Here is a 17,837-nt window from a genome sequence, read left to right on the forward strand (position 1 = left end):
GAACAGAGCTCCTTGATCCTATCGGTGTAAACCATACCGAGTGTGGTAAAAGAACCATTTAAAGAAATTAAATATACCTCTGAAACAAAATCCTGAAGCCAATATTCTGGATGCCAAATTAATGGTTTAGGGGATGTGTCGGGGGCTTCTGTTTTACAGTTATCACAAGAATGTTACCCTTTCATTTTGGTTTACATATTCTACTTTTCACAAACAGTTCTCATTTTTAAGCTTAGCTCAGTACCCACTATTCTGAAAATTTGCTTAATTTGGTCTGGTGGATGGAAGAAAATGAATTAGAATTTAAATGTAACAAAAAGCATCTGAATGCAGTGGAATGAGAACTGGAATAAAAGGTAGAAGACATGAGTGCCCTGGTGCACATTTTCCCCTCTCTGGGCCTTTGTCTTCCTGATTGTAAAGGGAGGCGTATGGGCTACATGGACTTTAAGACCCCTACTGTCTCTGGCACTCTAAGGTTCTACAAGTCCTCCTCAACCTCACAAACAGGCATTTCTAGAATATAAGGCTAGAGTTGGGGAAAGATGTCGCAGGCAGGCACTTCGTCTGAGCTTAGCACATCCAGGGATAGTGTGTGCAAGACGAGGGAAGACAGGGTGGAAAGCTTGCTAATAGAATAAAAGGTTTACTTTGTTAAGGATAATTAGATGCAAGTAAGCCTACATCGCTAAAGCCTTTGAAGCCCAACCTCTCCACACTGTATTGTTGAAAACTTACTAAGAGTTGGGGATAAAGTAGTAAGACTTCAAATAGTGGTAAACCACATCCCCCTCCCACCTTTTCTTAAGTTTGGTTTTGTTTTCATTGAATGTATTCAATAGGCTAGTGTGTCTACCTGCTTTGCTACTGGCATGTGGAGCACAAGCAGCTACAGAAAAAAGTAATGATTCCTGTTTCACCCATCTATTAGTTTTCTTTTTTGTCATAGAATTTGACTATAAAACATACATCTCAAAAAGTGTTCCATGTAGTTACACAGGAGTCAACATAAACAAATATTGCCTCTTACTCACTATGAACTTTTTCCAGACCAGACAATGTAAACATTGGTCTAATTTGGCTTTAGTTACAAACAATAGAGTGGTAAATCACCAACTATTTGCTTAAAAGTGGACTTCACAAAACTGATCTGTATTTTCATTGATGTTTTGTCATGTTCATAACCCAATCAGCCAACCAAAATACAAAAATCAGATTCTTAAACATGTTTTTTTCATTTTCTGCAATGAGTTCCAAAGGCAGTAGGAAGTTCTGGGAGAGCCTCTGGGCAAAAGATAAAGGTTACAGCTAGTGGAAGTGGTGATGAGAGCCAATTACAACTTACCTGCTTTGTCATTAAAATGTCAGACCTCTCATTTTTCTGCACAGAGGGAAAAAAAAAGGTATAGCTTAGTAGGGGAGAGGGTTAGCCAAAGGGAAGGGATTTCTAATGCTTACAAATTTGCCCTGTAACCTTAGACAAACACATTGCGTTTTGGCTGTGCTTTCCTCACAGTTTAATTCAGGGAGGTGAACAGGACTTGAGAAATCACCTGGCCTAGTCCCCTGCCCTCTAGCAGGCAAAGTATTATATTTTCCCATTTTTCTCAAAGTAGATGTGAAGGACCTAGAGAATTTAAATAACTAGAATATGTCTTTTGCCTCTTTAAGTGCAACGGATTTGATTTTGGTTTCACTTATAGCTTGTCATAAGGAAAACATTAATTATTCTCACTTCTCTCACAGATACGTTGTGTATAGGTTAACACATGATAACTACAAAGCACGTTGAAAATACTAAGGAAAGCTTATAACATTACCCACAAAGATACTAGCACTTTGAATGAATGGGTCCCACGGAAATGTAACAGAAATGTATTTCACTCTTAAGAACTGGCTTGGGGAAAAAAAGTAGAATTACACTCAAAGGACCAACCTCACTTTCTGCAAATGTAAAGGAGTAACAAAAAATTTAGAAAGACCATTACATTTGAGAGTAATCAGAATAAGTGAACTTTTATGTGTGTAAAAATAAAAATTCCAAAACAAAGGCTTCTCAGGGGGAGAGTAAAATAACAGGTTTTTCTTGTATCATTGTAAAACTTCACTATCCTATGCAACCTCTAATGATTTTTTTTTCCTTTTGTCCTTCATGCTTGAACTAATTATCTTCCTATCTCCAATCTTTCTTCACCTTGCATTCTAAACCAAATTACCCTCACCCAAATCACCATCTTTACTTGCTAAACATATCATCTGCCTCACAAACCCTTGTTATCCTCTATACTGAATTACTCATTCAGGATTTCAAGGCTCTTTATCAATCCACTCCAATTTAAGTCTCTTCGGTGATTACTCTTTGTTCTGTTTCAGTACTATACTTTCTCCTCATATAACTAAAGCAAATCCCATCCTTGCATCTGATAAGCCATCTTTCTTTACCTATCTTGAAAACCAATACGTATTTGACACGAGGACCACAGGGATGAACCTGGGTATACTTAATAGATAAAAGTATCTTAGTAGTCGTCTGGTATGTATAGCTGAAGATTACAGCAAATCTCCCTCCTTTACGTTTCTATCAGAGAAGGGTAGAATGTTCGGGAACAGATTGTAGAGGAGTGTTGCTGGGTAGAGATTGCTTGTGATATGTATGTATTAAAGAGGGCCTGCTTGCAGTATTTTAGGATTTGCCTCACTCCTTCATTCTTTCAATTAAAGTTGTATTCTTATTATCTTTACTAAAAGCCTCAATTTACATGCTCTTTCTTGGTGAAGGTGTGTGTGCAGCAGTCACGATCAGAAAGATCCCTAGAGAGCAAAAAGGAAGGATGATTCTCTTACTTTAGGGGCACAATTGTGTCAGGAAGGTTATTCCAAAGAGAGTGGTAGTGCCTATCATAAGGGAATTTTATGGCAGCTCTTGGGGGTTAGCCACTATCCTACTACACCCAACACTAGTGATGTGAACAGTTTAGTTACCTGGCAGATACTGAATTTTGACACAGTATATATTTTGGATTTAAAACTTTTTATTCACCCCATATAATAGTATATATAAAATGTTGCAAAGATGAAAGCATTTCTGAAAGTTGGTCACTCCCTTGGGACTGGCTCCGATTATAGACTTGAAAAAATTAATGGCAGAAAAATGTTTATTCTCTAAGGGCAGATTTGATTTGGAGATAGCCAAGTCATTTGAGACTGAGTCTGGTGAAATAAAGTAGTAACAACCTGAACATAATTTTTAGTAAAATAAACATGTAAAAGGATTGACCTGTTTTACTGTTAGAATAGTCTCTATAGCCTCACAATATGCTACCCTCAAAGGAAACAAGGGCTACTGGGACAGATATGTAACTGCTTTAAAAGTTTTGTTTGGGGAACATAAATATGGATCTGATTTTATGATAATGGAGGGAAAATTAACATAGCTAAGGGAAGGCTACAAAATATTCAGCTTCTTTGGAGGCCAGGTAATAAGGTTTCCATCTACCTGCTATGGCTTCTGAATGGTAACCAGCTTTTCTATCAAGTACGGGTTGGTAGCCCAGCTTGATTTAAAAATGAGTGTTACAGCTGTTGGGAAACAGGAAATGGGCTGGATTACACAGGCATCCAAAACTAACAAACACATATGGGCTTCCTGGTATGTAAATTTTTTTTGAGGTTAGCGATCTCCCTTTACAGAATTTAGTATATAACAGATTCAATAACCAAACTTCGTGACCTCTCAATATTAAATAACTAAATGTGCAAAAGAACCACCATTATATAGGTCAACAAAAGCTATACATTTTCTATGAGACAGTATGTGCACAGATTTTAGAGCTGTGAAAATACAATAAAGAGCACAACACATTTTGGTCACTTTATTAAATGACATTAAATAGTTTAAGTTTCAACTACTAAACAGCACTTTGAATGGTGAAAACACAGATAGTATATTGTCATACTTGAATGCTTTTCTTTAAAAACACAATTCCAGTCCTTATATATATTACAAAACAGCCTTAAAGGAAGAAGTGACATCTTTTCTACAGTACTTAAGATACTCAATACAGAACTGAAAAGCAGTCTAACAGAAACAAAGGCAAGTCTTCACAGCTGTATGATTTCAGCAGCCAAAGCTGGATGATGGACTGAAACATTACTATACAACTGGGACAAAACATATACAGTATCACAATACTAAGCAAAAACGCTTTACACCCGAAGAAATAAAACAGGTTACAAAATGTGGAGAATTTAGCAGGCAAAACTGTATTACAAGCAACATTTTAAATCATCATTTTTAACCATTGCAACTATTTAAAACATCTAAAACAAATATAAAAATGAGCCTTTTAGTATTTTATTGACATGATTTTTTTGTCTTTAAATATTTGTTAAAGCTTGATGTTATACTCAAAGTACATATTATGTAGCTAAAATGTCAGTGAGAAGAGTGTATGCAAAGTGGTCCAAGTTTTATTTCAAACTCTGATTTCCAATTAATCCTTCTAAGTATTATTCTTTAAGTTATAGTTCCATCCATGGTGAAAAAGGTTTAGAAGGTTGCCTAAAATTTTCACATCTATGTCTTTGAGTAAATAATTAGACCATGTTGAAAATTCCCAGGTCTAGTAAATCAGGTTTAAAGTATTCTGAACTTGTAGAAATACCAACTGATAACAGTTGGCCAGAGTATACTGCCTTCAAATATTTCTCATAAATCTTGTCCTTTTCATTTTTTCTAAAGTAAATACACACCTGCCCCGCCCAATTAAATAAATCTGATTACATGGCTGGCATGATATCTAAATATACAGAAATTATTAGTGATATCTCATCATGGGAAGGTGGGGGAGGGATCCACCAAACCTCACAGATTCTATTATCACAATTCTAGTGCTCCCGGATGTTTTACCACTAGTTATTTCAAGATAAAAATGGCAATCTCTTAATCATCCAAACAACTCAAAGCAGTTTTAGCTAATGTTAAATTCATTCTAATCCAGTGATACCTAGAGCAAAGCCTACACCCAGTTTTTTCTGAATTCTTAAGCTGTTTCACTACCTGTTATATCATCATCTCAAAAATGGTTTTGCCATGTTGAATTGACTCCCATAGTCAAAAACAATGTTTTCTTTAAGAATTCAAGTAACCAAAATTGTACATGAATAAAATTATAGGTCATTTTTACAGAACTGGATTAAGAAAAAAAATGTAATACATTTTCTAGTAAAACTTCTAGTAAAAGGGTATTGGATGAATTAATTTTGATTTAATGATTGCCTTACGATCTAAACTAAAAAAAAAAAAAACCAAACCTCTGAAACAATTTTTTAAAAATGTAAGGAAACTGGGGCAAAAGAACATGATGATGAGAGAAAAGAAGCGCATAGAAGCCAGTGACTCTTATCTTTCAGAGGAATATTTCACAATACCGATAGTACTGGGAATTGTTAAAGCACATTCCTCATGTGAACTTAAAGTCAGCAATGGTTCTGCCATTTTGATGTTGTTTATAAAACAGGGTGTGAACCTAACAACCACAACTTCAGTGTTAACCTCCTAAAATGCTAGAACTTGATTTTCTAAGTCCACATCCCACTGCCAGCAACAGGATGAAGCACTAGCACTGGCACCATGCAGTTAAGAGATGTGCTTTATATTCGTGCCAGGAGAGAGAAAATTCATGTGTGGAAGATAATCCACAACCCTGAAATTTTACCAGTAATTATTTCAGCACATATAACTGAAAATAAAAAATGGCAGGAGGACTAAAGAAGAAAAAGGAATTCTCTTCTTAGGCTATACTTAAGGCTGTTTATACAATGCTAAGATAACTGCAAGACTCCTCCAACTTTTAGAGCAGTAGTATTTAAGAATATTGCACACAATTCTGTGTCAAAGATAACTCTCAGTTTCTAACTTTCAGTCACAGAGATGATAAAGCAGGAGCCCAGTTTCAGACTTCAGTCAAAAGAACATTAAAACCATTTCAATCACTTTAATCAAGAAATGGATTAAGTACAAAAGTATTTCATAACTTGAGGAATCAACTCTAAGAACTCAGCTGTGTTTTTTTAATATGTAAAGAATGAATATATAAATCTTTATTCTTTCCTAAATTTATTAATTTTATGACAATTTTATGGTTGCTAAAAGCAGGCATAAAAATTTAGAGAGGAAATCTGTGGAGCTGTTACTATTATGGAAGGACTTGTTTTCACTGAAAACAATTTGAAATATCTTCTGTACTCAATGTGTGTAAGAAGATTCTAGGCAACATCACTGACAAATGTCAGGAAGAAATGGTATGCCCTATTTAAAAAAAAAAGGAAAACTAATATGGAAGATTGGCATTTAAGGGGACCAAACTATTTATACAGTTGAGTTCTGTTAAGTCATTGATTCCTAAAAAAATAAAAGATCTTTCTATGATTTTAACAATCCATTAAGCTTTTAGTGCAAAATCACATTGATTTCCCTTGGGAAGGTCCTGGATTTTTGCTTCTCATTGGGGGTGGTGCACGCTGTAATGGTGGTGGCTGCATACCACCAGCCACTGGCTGATACATTCCTCTCATATCAATCTGCTGGTAGTTAGAAGGATTCATGATCAAATTTGGAGGCTTTGGCATCATGAGGTGACCCAGTGTTGCTTGTTGATACGTCATCTGTTGCTGTTGCTGCTGATTGTACTGCTGCTGGAGCCTTCTGTTCATAAGTATTCGCTGAACACAGCTGATTAACTATAGAGAGAAAATGGGAGTTGTTACAAGTGCATGACCTGTCTCAAAAGAGGTATCAAGTTTTGACTTAAAATCGATTTGTTAAGGGGGTACCATACCAAAAGGAAAACACATTATTGTTATCACCATTACTAATTTGATGGCATTCACAGGACCATTACTGTAGAAACCAGTTAGTAAGACCATTTACGGCTAAATTCTCTTAATGTCTTTACTATTGTATTGCAAGCAGCATTTATGTTAGTTGCCGTAGTAACGTGTTCCGCACTGTGATTAGTCTCAAGTATTAGTTACAGCATTTTTTGGTCAAGATTCTTTTGTCATTCTTTTGAGTATTTCACATGACAGACAAACATTTTAGTGACAAACACCAAAGGGAAAGGCACTTGCAGCAGGAATAATTCTGACCTAGAATGTCTCAAATTTCCTAATATAATTTAAAACCACATAACCCTGCAGTGCTTTCTAAGTAAAATACATGCCACAGAAATGGATTCCCTGGTGTCAAGAGTTGAATTTTCCAAGTATAAGGCAGAAGGCTGGCAAACAATTGTGTTGGGAAACATGATCAACGATCTTGGAATACGGCGCCCTTTTAAAGAATTATATAACTTAATAGAAACCTTTGATAAGTATCATTCATAGCTCACTTTTTATTCTCAAATTAAACACACTGACAAGTATACTACTATTTTGAGGTTATTTAACAATGGCAAATGTGACTGGAGGCAGAGCAAGATGGCTGAATAGAAGCCTCCACTGATGGTCCTCCCTGCAGGAACACCAAATTGAAAAACTATCCACAATAAAAGCAACTTCCTGAGAACCAAAAATCAGGTGAGTAATCATTGTACCGGATTTTAACTTCATATCACTGAAAGAGGCACTAAAGGGGGTAGAAAACCAGTCTTGAACTGTCAATGCCACCCTTCACTCATCCCAAGAGCAGCCAGGTGGCAGGGAGAGAGAATCTCTGTGTTTGGAGGAGAGTACAGTGATTGTGGGACTCTTCATTGGAGCTCAGTGCTGCCCTGTCACAGTGAAAAGAAACACCAGGCAGAACTCAGCTGGTACCCACTGAGGGAGTATTTACACCAGCCACAGCCAGAGGGAAATCACCTATCCCAGCAGGTGGAACCTGACTTCTGACAAGCTTTGCTACCGTGAACTAAAGAGTTCTGCGATTCTAAATAAACCTGAAAGGCAATCTAGGCCACAAAGACTCCCAAGTCCTGTGCTGTGTTGTGCTGGGCTGAGAGCCACTGGACTTGGGGGTCATGTGACCTAGTGAGATACCAGCCAGGGTGGCCAGGAGATTGCTTGTGCCCCCACTTTGCAAATCCCAGGCAGCATAGCTCACAGCTCCAGGACAGACTCTTTCCTTTTGCTTGAGGAGAGGAGAGGGAAGAATAAAGAAGACTTTGTCTTGCAGCTTGAATATCACCTCAGCCACAGTAGGATAGGGCACCAGTCAGAGTCCTGAGGCCCCTGTTCCAGGCCCTAGCTCCTAGATGACATTTCCAGACATACCCTGGCCAGAGGAAACTCGTTCTCTTAAAGGGAATGACCCAATCCCAGCAGGATTCAACACCTGCTCTCTAAAGAGCCCTTGGGCCCTGAATAATCAGGTACTACTTGCAGTGGGCCTTCAGTGAGACTCAGAGACAGGCTACCTTCAGGTGTGACATAGCACATTCCCAGCTGTGGACACCATGGGAAGAGACTTCTGGTTGAGAAAAGAAAAGGAAAGAGTAAAGAGGACTTTGACATATGGTTTAGGTACCAACTCAGCCACAGTGGGGTAGGGTACCAAGCAGACCCTTGGGGACCCTAATTCTAGGCCTTGGCTTTTAGATGGCATTTCTGGACCTTTCCTGGGATGCAGGGGAGCCCACTTCCCAGAAGAGAGAGTCGTAGTCCTGGTAGCATTTACCACAAGCTGATTGACAGGCCCTTGCTTGGGGCCTGAGTGAACATCAGCAGTAGCCAGGTAGTACCTGCTGTGAGCCTGGGGGGGTTGCTAGTGGACACAGGGAGAGACTCCTTTGCTTGTGGAAAGGGAAGGGAAGGGTAGAAAGGACTTTGTCTTGTGGCTTGGGTGCCAGCTCAGCCAAAGTAGAATATAGCTCCAAGCAGATTCCTAAAGTTTCTGACTCTAGGTCCTGGATCTTGGACAGCATCTTGGGACTGGCCTTGGGCTGGGGGACATTTGCAGCCCAGAAGGGAAGGACACAAGCGGGGCACGCTTTGCCACATGCTGAATGTGGAGCCTTAGAACCTTGAGCCAACAAAGGCAGAGGCCAGGCAGTGGTTGCTGTGGAGCTTGGGTGAGACCCACTGCCATGCAGGCTTCAGGTCTAACCCAGTGTGGCCCCTGTGGAGGGAGCCAGAGGGGTGCTTGTGTCACCTCTCCGCCAGCTTTCCAGACAGCTTAGCACAGAGATTGATTCTGTTTGGGAGAAAGTAAGGGAACAGAACAAGAGTCTCTGCCTGGTAATCCAGACAATTCTTCCAAATCTTATCCAAGACCACCAAGGTGGTATCTCTATGAGTCTGCAAGACTACAAGAGTCACAGCATTACCCAGCTTGGGATGCCCTCTAATGCAGATAGAGATGCAGTGACCAACAACTTAGATCACAATACTCAACTCTCTTTGAATACCTGGAAAGCCTTCCTAAGAAGTATGGGCACAAACAAAGCTAGATTGCAAAGACTATAATAAATACCTAACTTTTCAATAACCAGATATGAATCAATGTCCACAGCATCCAGGAAACACACCACCACCAAATGAACTAAATAAGGCCCCAGGGACCAATTCTGGAGAGACAGATATATGTGAATGTTTAGACAGAGAATTCAAAATAGCTGTCTTGAGGGTATTCAATGAAATTCAAGATAACACAGAGAAGAAACTCAGAGTTCCATCAGATAAATTTCACAAAGATACTGAAATAATTTAAAGTAATCAAGCAGAAATTCTGGAGTCAAAAATGCATTTGACACACTGAAAAATGTATTAAGAGTCTCTTAATAGCAGAACTGATCAAGGAGGAGAAAGAATTAGCGAGCCTGAAGACAGGCTATTTGAAAATGCACCATCAGAGGAGACAAAAGAGAAAAGAACAGAAAACAATGAAGCACATCTATAAGATCTAGAAAATAGCCTCGAATGGACAAATCTAAGAGTTATTGGCCTTAAAGAGGAGGCAGAGAGACAGATGGGGTATAAAGTTTATTCAAATTTTCCAAACCTAGAGAAAGGTATCAATATTCAATATTGTTAAAATGGCCATAGTGCCCAAAGCAATTTATACATTCAATGCTATTCCTATCAAACTATTAATGATGTTCTTCACAAGACTAGACAAAAACTATTTTAAAATTCATATGGAACCAAAGAAAAGCTTGAATATCCAAGGCAATTCTAAGCAAAATGAACAATACTGGAGGCATTATGCTATACAACTTCAAACTATACTACAGAGCTACAATAACCAAAACAGCATGGTATTGGTACAAAAAGACACACAGATCAATGAAACTGAACAGCAAGCCCAGAAATAAGGCCACACACCTACAAACATCTGATCTTTAACACAGCTGACAAAAGCAATGGGGAAAGTACCCCCTATTCAACAAACGGTGCTGGGGTAATCAGCTAGGCACAGGCAGAAGATTGAAACTGGACTCCCTCCTTACACCATACACAAATATGAATTCGAGATGCATTAAGGACTTAAATGTAAAACCCAAAACTATAAAAACCCTGGAAGACAACCTAGACAATATATTTCTGGATATAGGAATGGGCAAATATTTCATGATGAAGATGCAAAAAGCAATTACAACAAAAGCAAAATGGACAAATGAAATCCAACTAAACTAAAGAGCTTCTGCACAGTAAAAGAAACTTATCAACAGAGTAAACAGACAACCTACAGAATTGCAGAAAAGTTTTGCAAACTATCCATCTAACAAGGTATATCCATTATCTATAAGGAACTTAAAGAAATTTACAAGAAAATAACAACCCCATTAAAAAGTCGGCAAGGGACATGAACAGACACTTTGCAAAATAAGACATACATGTGGTCAACATGCATATGAAAAAAAGCTCAACATCACTGATCATTAGAGAACTGCAAATCAAAACCACAATGAGATAACTTACACCAGCAGTCAGAATGGCTATTATTAAAAAGTCAAAAGATGCTGGTGAGGTTATAGAGAAAAAGAAATGCTTAAACACTGTTGGTGGGAGTGTAAATTAGTTCACCCATTGTGGAAAGCAGTGTGGCAGTTCCTCAAAGAGTAAAAACAGAACTACCATTCAACCCTGCGATCGTATTACTGGGTATAAACTCAAAGGAACATGAATCGTTCTATTATAATGATACATGTATGTGTTCACTGCAGCATTATTCAGAAAAGCAGAAACATGGAATAAAACTAATAATAAAGCTAATAATAAAGCTACCACTGCATGTCAGTGGTACACCAGATAAAGAAAATGTGCAAATAAAAATAATAAAATAAATTCCAGAGAGGAGAAAAAAAAGAGAATCCATGTGTGTAAAGGTGTATGTATTCTCTAAATGTGCCTTTCTTCCTGATACCTACAGTGACTGACGCTCTAGATACGTGTGCCCTCTGCCCACTCATACTCAAGTCCCCTTGTAAGGCATTTATTATGGAATGCCCCATTATCAAGTTCCATAGCCAAAATTGAGACGTTGCATCCTGTGATTTCTAAACCTCAGCTAGCAGAGCCATAGTCTGCTACTGATGCCTCTGCATTTGGTTTATTGAATGCAGCTCATCACAAACAGGCTGACAAATTCAACATGTTATAGACAACTAGAGCTTTTCTTATTCCAACAGCAGCCCACTCAGCTATTAATAATCTCAGAGATCAAAAATCAACTTTCTCATCTAGGCTTAAGACCCAGACCTCAGCGTACATCTTAAAGAGACTGCTGTCAATCTCTTTTAAAAATTTTATATCCTCTATAAACCTGATTATAAATAATGATGCTTGGAAAAAAAAAAACAGAAAATGTAGTACATATACACCATGGAATACTATGCCACCATAAAAAAAGAATAAGATCATGTCCTTTGAAGAAACATGTATGGAGCTGGAGGCCATTATCCTTAGCAAACTAAGGATAGTTTCCTATCCAAATACCACGTTTTCACCAATTAGCGGGAAACCAAATACCATGTTTTCACCAATAAGCGGGAGCTAAACATGAACACATAGAGGGCAACAACAGACACTGAGAGTGGCCAGAGGGTACAGTGTGGGAGGAGGGAGATAATCAGGAAAAAATAAGTTATGGGTGCTAGGCTTAATACCTGGGTGATTAAATAATCTGTACAACAAACCTGTGGCACAGGTTTACATATATAACAAATCCACATATGTATCCATGAACTTAAAATGAAAGTTTAAAAAAAGAATAACATTGAATATAAATGGACTAAACTCTCCAATCAAAAGACATATAGTGTCTGAATGGATTTTTAAAAAAAGACCTAACCATCTGTTTCCTATAAGAATACATTTTACCTATATAAAGACACATATAAACTAAAAATAAAGGGATGAAAAAAGACATTTCATGAAAATGGAAACAAAAAAAAAGAGCAGGACTAGCTATATTTATATCAGACAAAATAGACTTCAAGAGACAAAGATGGTCATTATATAATATGAAGGGGTCAATTCAGTAACAAGATACAACAACTGTAAATATATGTGCATCCAACACTGGAGCACCAGATATAGAAAGTAAATATTCTATTTAAATAGACAAACTCCAAAATAATAATAGCTGGAGACTTCAACACCTCAACTTTACATATTGGACAGATCATTGAGACAGAAAACCAACAACAACAACAAAACCCAGTGGACTTACTCTGCACTAGAGACCAAATAGATATTTACAGAACATTTCATCCAATGGTCACAGAATATACATTCTTTTCCTCACACATACATCATTCTCAAGGAAAGACCATATGTTAGGCCACAAAACAAGTCTTAAAACAATCAAAGTGAAATCATATCAAGTTTCTTCTCTGACCACAAGGGAATAAAACTAGAAATCAATAACAAGAGGAATTTTTGAAACTATATAAAAACATGGAGACCGGATCCAAGATGGCCGTTTAGGAACAGCTCAGGATCGCAACTCCCAGTGAAAGCGCAGAGGGTGAGTGGACGCCGCGTTTTTATTGCCCACAGACTAGGAAATTCCCGGGCGGAGGTGCTCCAAGGTCACCAGCGCGGCTGTTTCGGCCAGCGCGGCTGTGCCGGCCAGCGCCGCCGCTTTGCCCCGCGCGGCTGCTTTGTCGGCGCCCCGGAGCCGCGCTTCTCCGTACAAAATACACCGGTCCGGGGGCCCTTTTGGCTGGCGATTGGAGCCACGGGAAGTCGCCCGTACGCCGACTCAAAAAGGGGACTGAGCAGAGAACCAGGACAGTAGATTCCACGGGAAAAAACAAAAAAAAGCGCCACAAACCTCAGTACCGCTGTTTAAGCCAGCACAGTGAGTGGCCGCAGGGGAAAACAAACAGACCCCGGCGCCTCTTCAACAGGCGACTGGAACACCAACTTAAAAAAGGCTCTAAAGCAGGGAGCCAGGCGATCAGGCTCGGCTGGTCCCACCCCCACAAAAGAACAGCAATCAGAAACTCTGGATTGAGACTTTCACAGCAAGCACAGCTGAACCCGGGACGGTCCAGCCCTGTGGGGGAGGGGCGTCCGCCATTACCGAGGCAGCCCGCCGTTGCCAAGGCAACCCGCCACAGCAGAGACTCCGCCCCAACAGAGGCGGGCCACTATCCCCAAAGCAATTCTAACTACACCCATATAAACAGGACTGCAGGGAAGTTCACTCGGCAGCGGGGCGGAGCCCACAGCAGCTCAGCAAAGCTGCTATAGGCCGACAGTGACTAGGCTGCCCCCTTGCTGGGCTGGGCAGGTCTGAAGGAGAAAAAAAAAAAAGAAGGTGGCAGCATAACAGAAACTCACAAATAAAGCCCTAAATCCCTGGGACAGAGCACCTGGGAACAAAAAGCAGTTTATAAGTACTGCTACAGCAGACCTAAAAGTACCTGCCCAGCAGCTCTGAATGAACAACAGAAGAACTCGCAGCTAACCGTTTGAGCTCCTATAAAGAAGAGACCATCTCCTCCAGCAGCTCCCTGACCCCTATATATCCAAAAAGACACCTCATAAAAGAGAGATCAGATTGACACTAGGCGGGTATCCTTCTGGGACAAAGATAGCAGAAGAAGAAAACTGGTAACAACCCTTGCTGTTCAGCAGCTGCTGCAGGTGAACCCCAGGCAAACAGAGCCTGGAGTGAACCTCAGCAGACCTACAGCAGAGGGGCCAGACTGTCAGAAGGAAACCAAGAAACAGAAATAACCTCATCATCAACAAACAGACCGTCAATCTGAAAGATTTGAGACCCAATCTGAAAGCCAACAACCACAAAGTCAACAGGTGGATAAATCCTTAAAGATGGGAAGAAACCAGCGAAAAAAGGATGAAAACACCCGAAACCAGAACACCTCTCCTCCTAAAAGGGATCACAACTCCTCACCAGCAAGGGAACAAAGTTGGAGGGAGAACGAGTGTGATGAAATGACAGAATCAGACTTCAGAAGGTGGGTAGTAAGAAACTTCTGTGAACTTAAAGAACATGTTCTAACCAAATGCCAAGAAACTAAGAACCTTGAAAAAAGATTTGACGAAATGCTAACAAGAATGGACAAAATAGAAAGGAATATAAGTGAATTCATGGAGCTGAAAAACGCAACACGAGAACTTCGTGAAGCATGCACAAGTATCAACAGCCGAATTGACCAAGCAGAAGATAGGATATCAGAGGTCGAAGATCAACTCAATGAAATAAAACGGGAAGGCAAGGCTGGAGAAAAAAGGGTAAAAAGGAATGAACAAAGTCTCCAAGAAATGTGGGACTATGTGAAAAGACCTAATCTACGTTTGATAGGCGTACCCGAATGCGACGAAGAGAATGAATCCAAGCTGGAAAATACTCTTCAGGATATTATCCAGGAAAACTTCCCCAACCTAGCAAGGCAGGCAAACATTCAAGTCCAGGAAATACAGAGAACACCACAAAGATATTCGTCAAGAAGAGCAACCCCAAGGCACATAATCGTCATATTCACCAGGGTCGAAATGAAGGAGAAAATACTAAGGGCAGCCAGAGAGATAGGTCGGGTTACCCATAAAGGGAAGCCCATCAGACTCACAGCAGATCTCTCAGCAGAAACCCTACAAGCCAGAAGAGAATGGGGGCCAATATTCAACATCCTTAAAGAAAAGAACTTTCAACCCAGAATCTCCTATCCAGCCAAACTAAGCTTCATAAGTGAAGGAAAAATAAAATCCTTTGGGAACATGCAGGTACTCAGAGACTTCGTCACCACCAGGCCAGCTCTACAAAAGCTCCTGAAAGAGGCTCTACACATATAAAGGAACAACAAGTACCAGCTCAACTAAAGGGCAAAACAGCCAGCTAGCACCAAAATGGCAGTACCAAATTCACACATAACAATATTAACCCTAAATGTAAATGGACTAAATGCCCCAATCAAAAGACACAGAATGGCAAATTGGATAAAAAGCCAAAACCCATCGGTGTGCTGTATCCAGGAAACCCATCTCACATGCAAGGATACACAAAGGCTCAAAATAAAGGGATGGAGGAAGATTTACCAAGCAAATGGAGAGCAAAAAAAAGCAGGAGTTGCAATTCTCATCTCTGATAAATTAGACTTTAAAGCAACAAAGATCATAAGAGACAAAGAGGGACATTACATAATGGTAAAAGGATCAATGCAACAAGAAGAGCTAACGATCCTAAATATATACGCCCCCAATACAGGAGCACCCAGATACATAAGGCAAGTTCTTAATGACTTACAAAGAGACTTAGACTCCCACACAATAATAGTGGGAGACTTTAACACCCCATTGTCAACATTAGACAGATCAACCAGACAGAAAATTAACAAGGATATCCAGGACTTGAACTCAGACCTGGACCAAGCAAACCTAATAAGACATTTACAGAACTCTCCACCCCAAATCCACAGAATATACATTCTTCTCAGCACCACATCACACCTACTCTAAAATTGACCACATAATTGGGAGTAAATCACTCCTCAGCAAATGCAAAAGAACGGAAATCGTAACAAACAGTCTCTCAGACCACAGTGCAATCAAGTTAGAACTCAGAATTCAAAAACTAACTCAGAACCGCACAGCTTCATGGAAACTGAACAACTTGCTCTTGAATGTTGACTGGATAAACAATGAAATGAAGGCAGAAATAAAGATGTTCTTCGAAACCAATGAGAATGAAGACACAACATACCAGAATCTCTGGGACACATTTAAAGCAGTCTCTAGAGGAAAATATATAGCAATAAGTGCCCATATGAGAAGCAAGGAGAGATCAAAAATTGACACCCTATCGTCAAAACTGAAAGAGCTAGAGGAGCAAGATCAAAAAAACTCAAAGTCTAGCAGAAGACAAGAAATAGCTAAGATCAGAGCAGAACTGAAGGAGATAGAGACACAAAAAACCCTTCAAAAAATCAATAAATCCAGGAGCTGGTTTTTTGAAAAGATCAACAAAATAGACAGACCGCTAGCCAGATTAATAAAAAAGAAAAGAGAGAATAACCAAATTGATGCAATAAAAAACGATCAAAGGGATATCACCACAGATTCCACAGAAATTCAAACCATCATCAGAGATTATTACAAACAACTCTATGCACACAAACTAATAAACCTGGAAGAAATGGATAAATTCCTGGACACTTGCCTCCTGCCAAGCCTAAACCAGGAAGAAGCCGAAACCCTGAACAGACCCATAACAAGGTATGAAGTTGAGGCAGCAATTAAGAGCTTACCACCCAAAAAAAGCCCAGGTCCAGATGGGTTCACAGCTGAATTCTACCAGACATACAAAGAGGAGCTGGTACCATTTCTTCTGAAACTATTCCAAACAATACAAAAAGAGGGAATTCTTCCCAAATCATTTTATGACACTAACATCATCCTGATTCCAAAACCCGGCAGAGACTCAACAAGAAAAGAAAACTTCAGGCCAATATCCATGATGAACATAGATGCAAAAATCTTCAATAAAATACTGACAAGCCGATTGCAACAGCACATCAAAAAGCTTATCCACCATGATCAAGTAGGCTTCATCCCGGGGATGCAAGGCTGGTTCAACATACGCAAGTCTATAAACGTAATTCACCACATAAACAGAACCAAAGACAAAAACCACATGATTATCTCAATTGATGCAGAGAAGGCCTTTGACAAAATTCAACAGCCCTTTATGCTAAAAACACTCAATAAGCTAGGTATCGATGGAACATATCTCAAATTAATAAAAGCTATTTATGACAAACCAACAGCCAATATCATACTGAATGGGCAAAAACTGGAAGCATTTCCCTTGAAATGTGGCACCAGGCAAGGATGCCCACTCTCACCACTGCTATTCAATATAGTATTAGAAGTTCTAGCCAGAGCAATCAGGCAAGAAAAAGAAATAAAGGGCATTCAAATAGGAAAGGAGGAAGTCAAATTGTCTCTATTTGCAGACGACATGATTGTATATCTAGAAGACCCCATCGTCTCAGCCCCAAACCTCCTGAAACTGATAAGCAAGTTCAGCAAAGTCTCAGGATACAAAATCAATGTGCAAAAATCACATGCATTCCTATACACCAATAACAGACTTAAAGAGAGCCAAATCAAGAACAAACTTCCATTCACAATTGCCACAAAGAGAATAAAATACCTAGGAATACAACTAACAAGGAATGTAAAGGACCTCTTCAAGGAGAACTACAAGCCACTGCTCAACGAAATAAGAGAGGACACAAACAGATGGAGAAACATTCCATGTTCATGGTTAGGAAGAATCAATATCGTGAAAATGGCCATACTGCCCAAAGTAATTTACAGATTCAATGCTATCCCCATCAAGCTACCAATGACCTTCTTTGCAGAAC

General features: G+C 39.4%; 1 protein-coding gene across 10 annotated transcripts in view; it reads right to left on the minus strand.

Moving 5' to 3' along the window:
- Nucleotides 1-3,845: 3,845 nt before the first annotated feature.
- The window catches only part of ATRX (ATRX chromatin remodeler), a 290,081-nt gene continuing 276,089 nt past the window's right edge, over nucleotides 3,846-17,837 (minus strand). For 7 of the 10 annotated variants that reach the window (XM_032251343.1, XM_032251345.1, XM_032251344.1 and 4 more), the window contains one exon: nucleotides 5,651-6,741. In XM_032251343.1, coding sequence (XP_032107234.1) covers nucleotides 6,463-6,741 — 279 coding nt within the window. In that variant the 3' untranslated portion in view covers nucleotides 5,651-6,462. Of the gene's footprint in view, nucleotides 6,742-17,837 lie in introns of all 10 variants that reach the window. The other 3 variants (XM_032251338.1, XM_032251341.1, XM_032251335.1) reach the window with 2 other exon arrangements.

This window comes from Sapajus apella, unplaced genomic scaffold, assembly GCF_009761245.1.
Source record: "Sapajus apella isolate SASKATOON/1434 unplaced genomic scaffold, GSC_monkey_1.0 scaffold75, whole genome shotgun sequence".
In the NCBI taxonomy this organism is placed as follows: domain Eukaryota; kingdom Metazoa; phylum Chordata; class Mammalia; order Primates; family Cebidae; genus Sapajus; species Sapajus apella.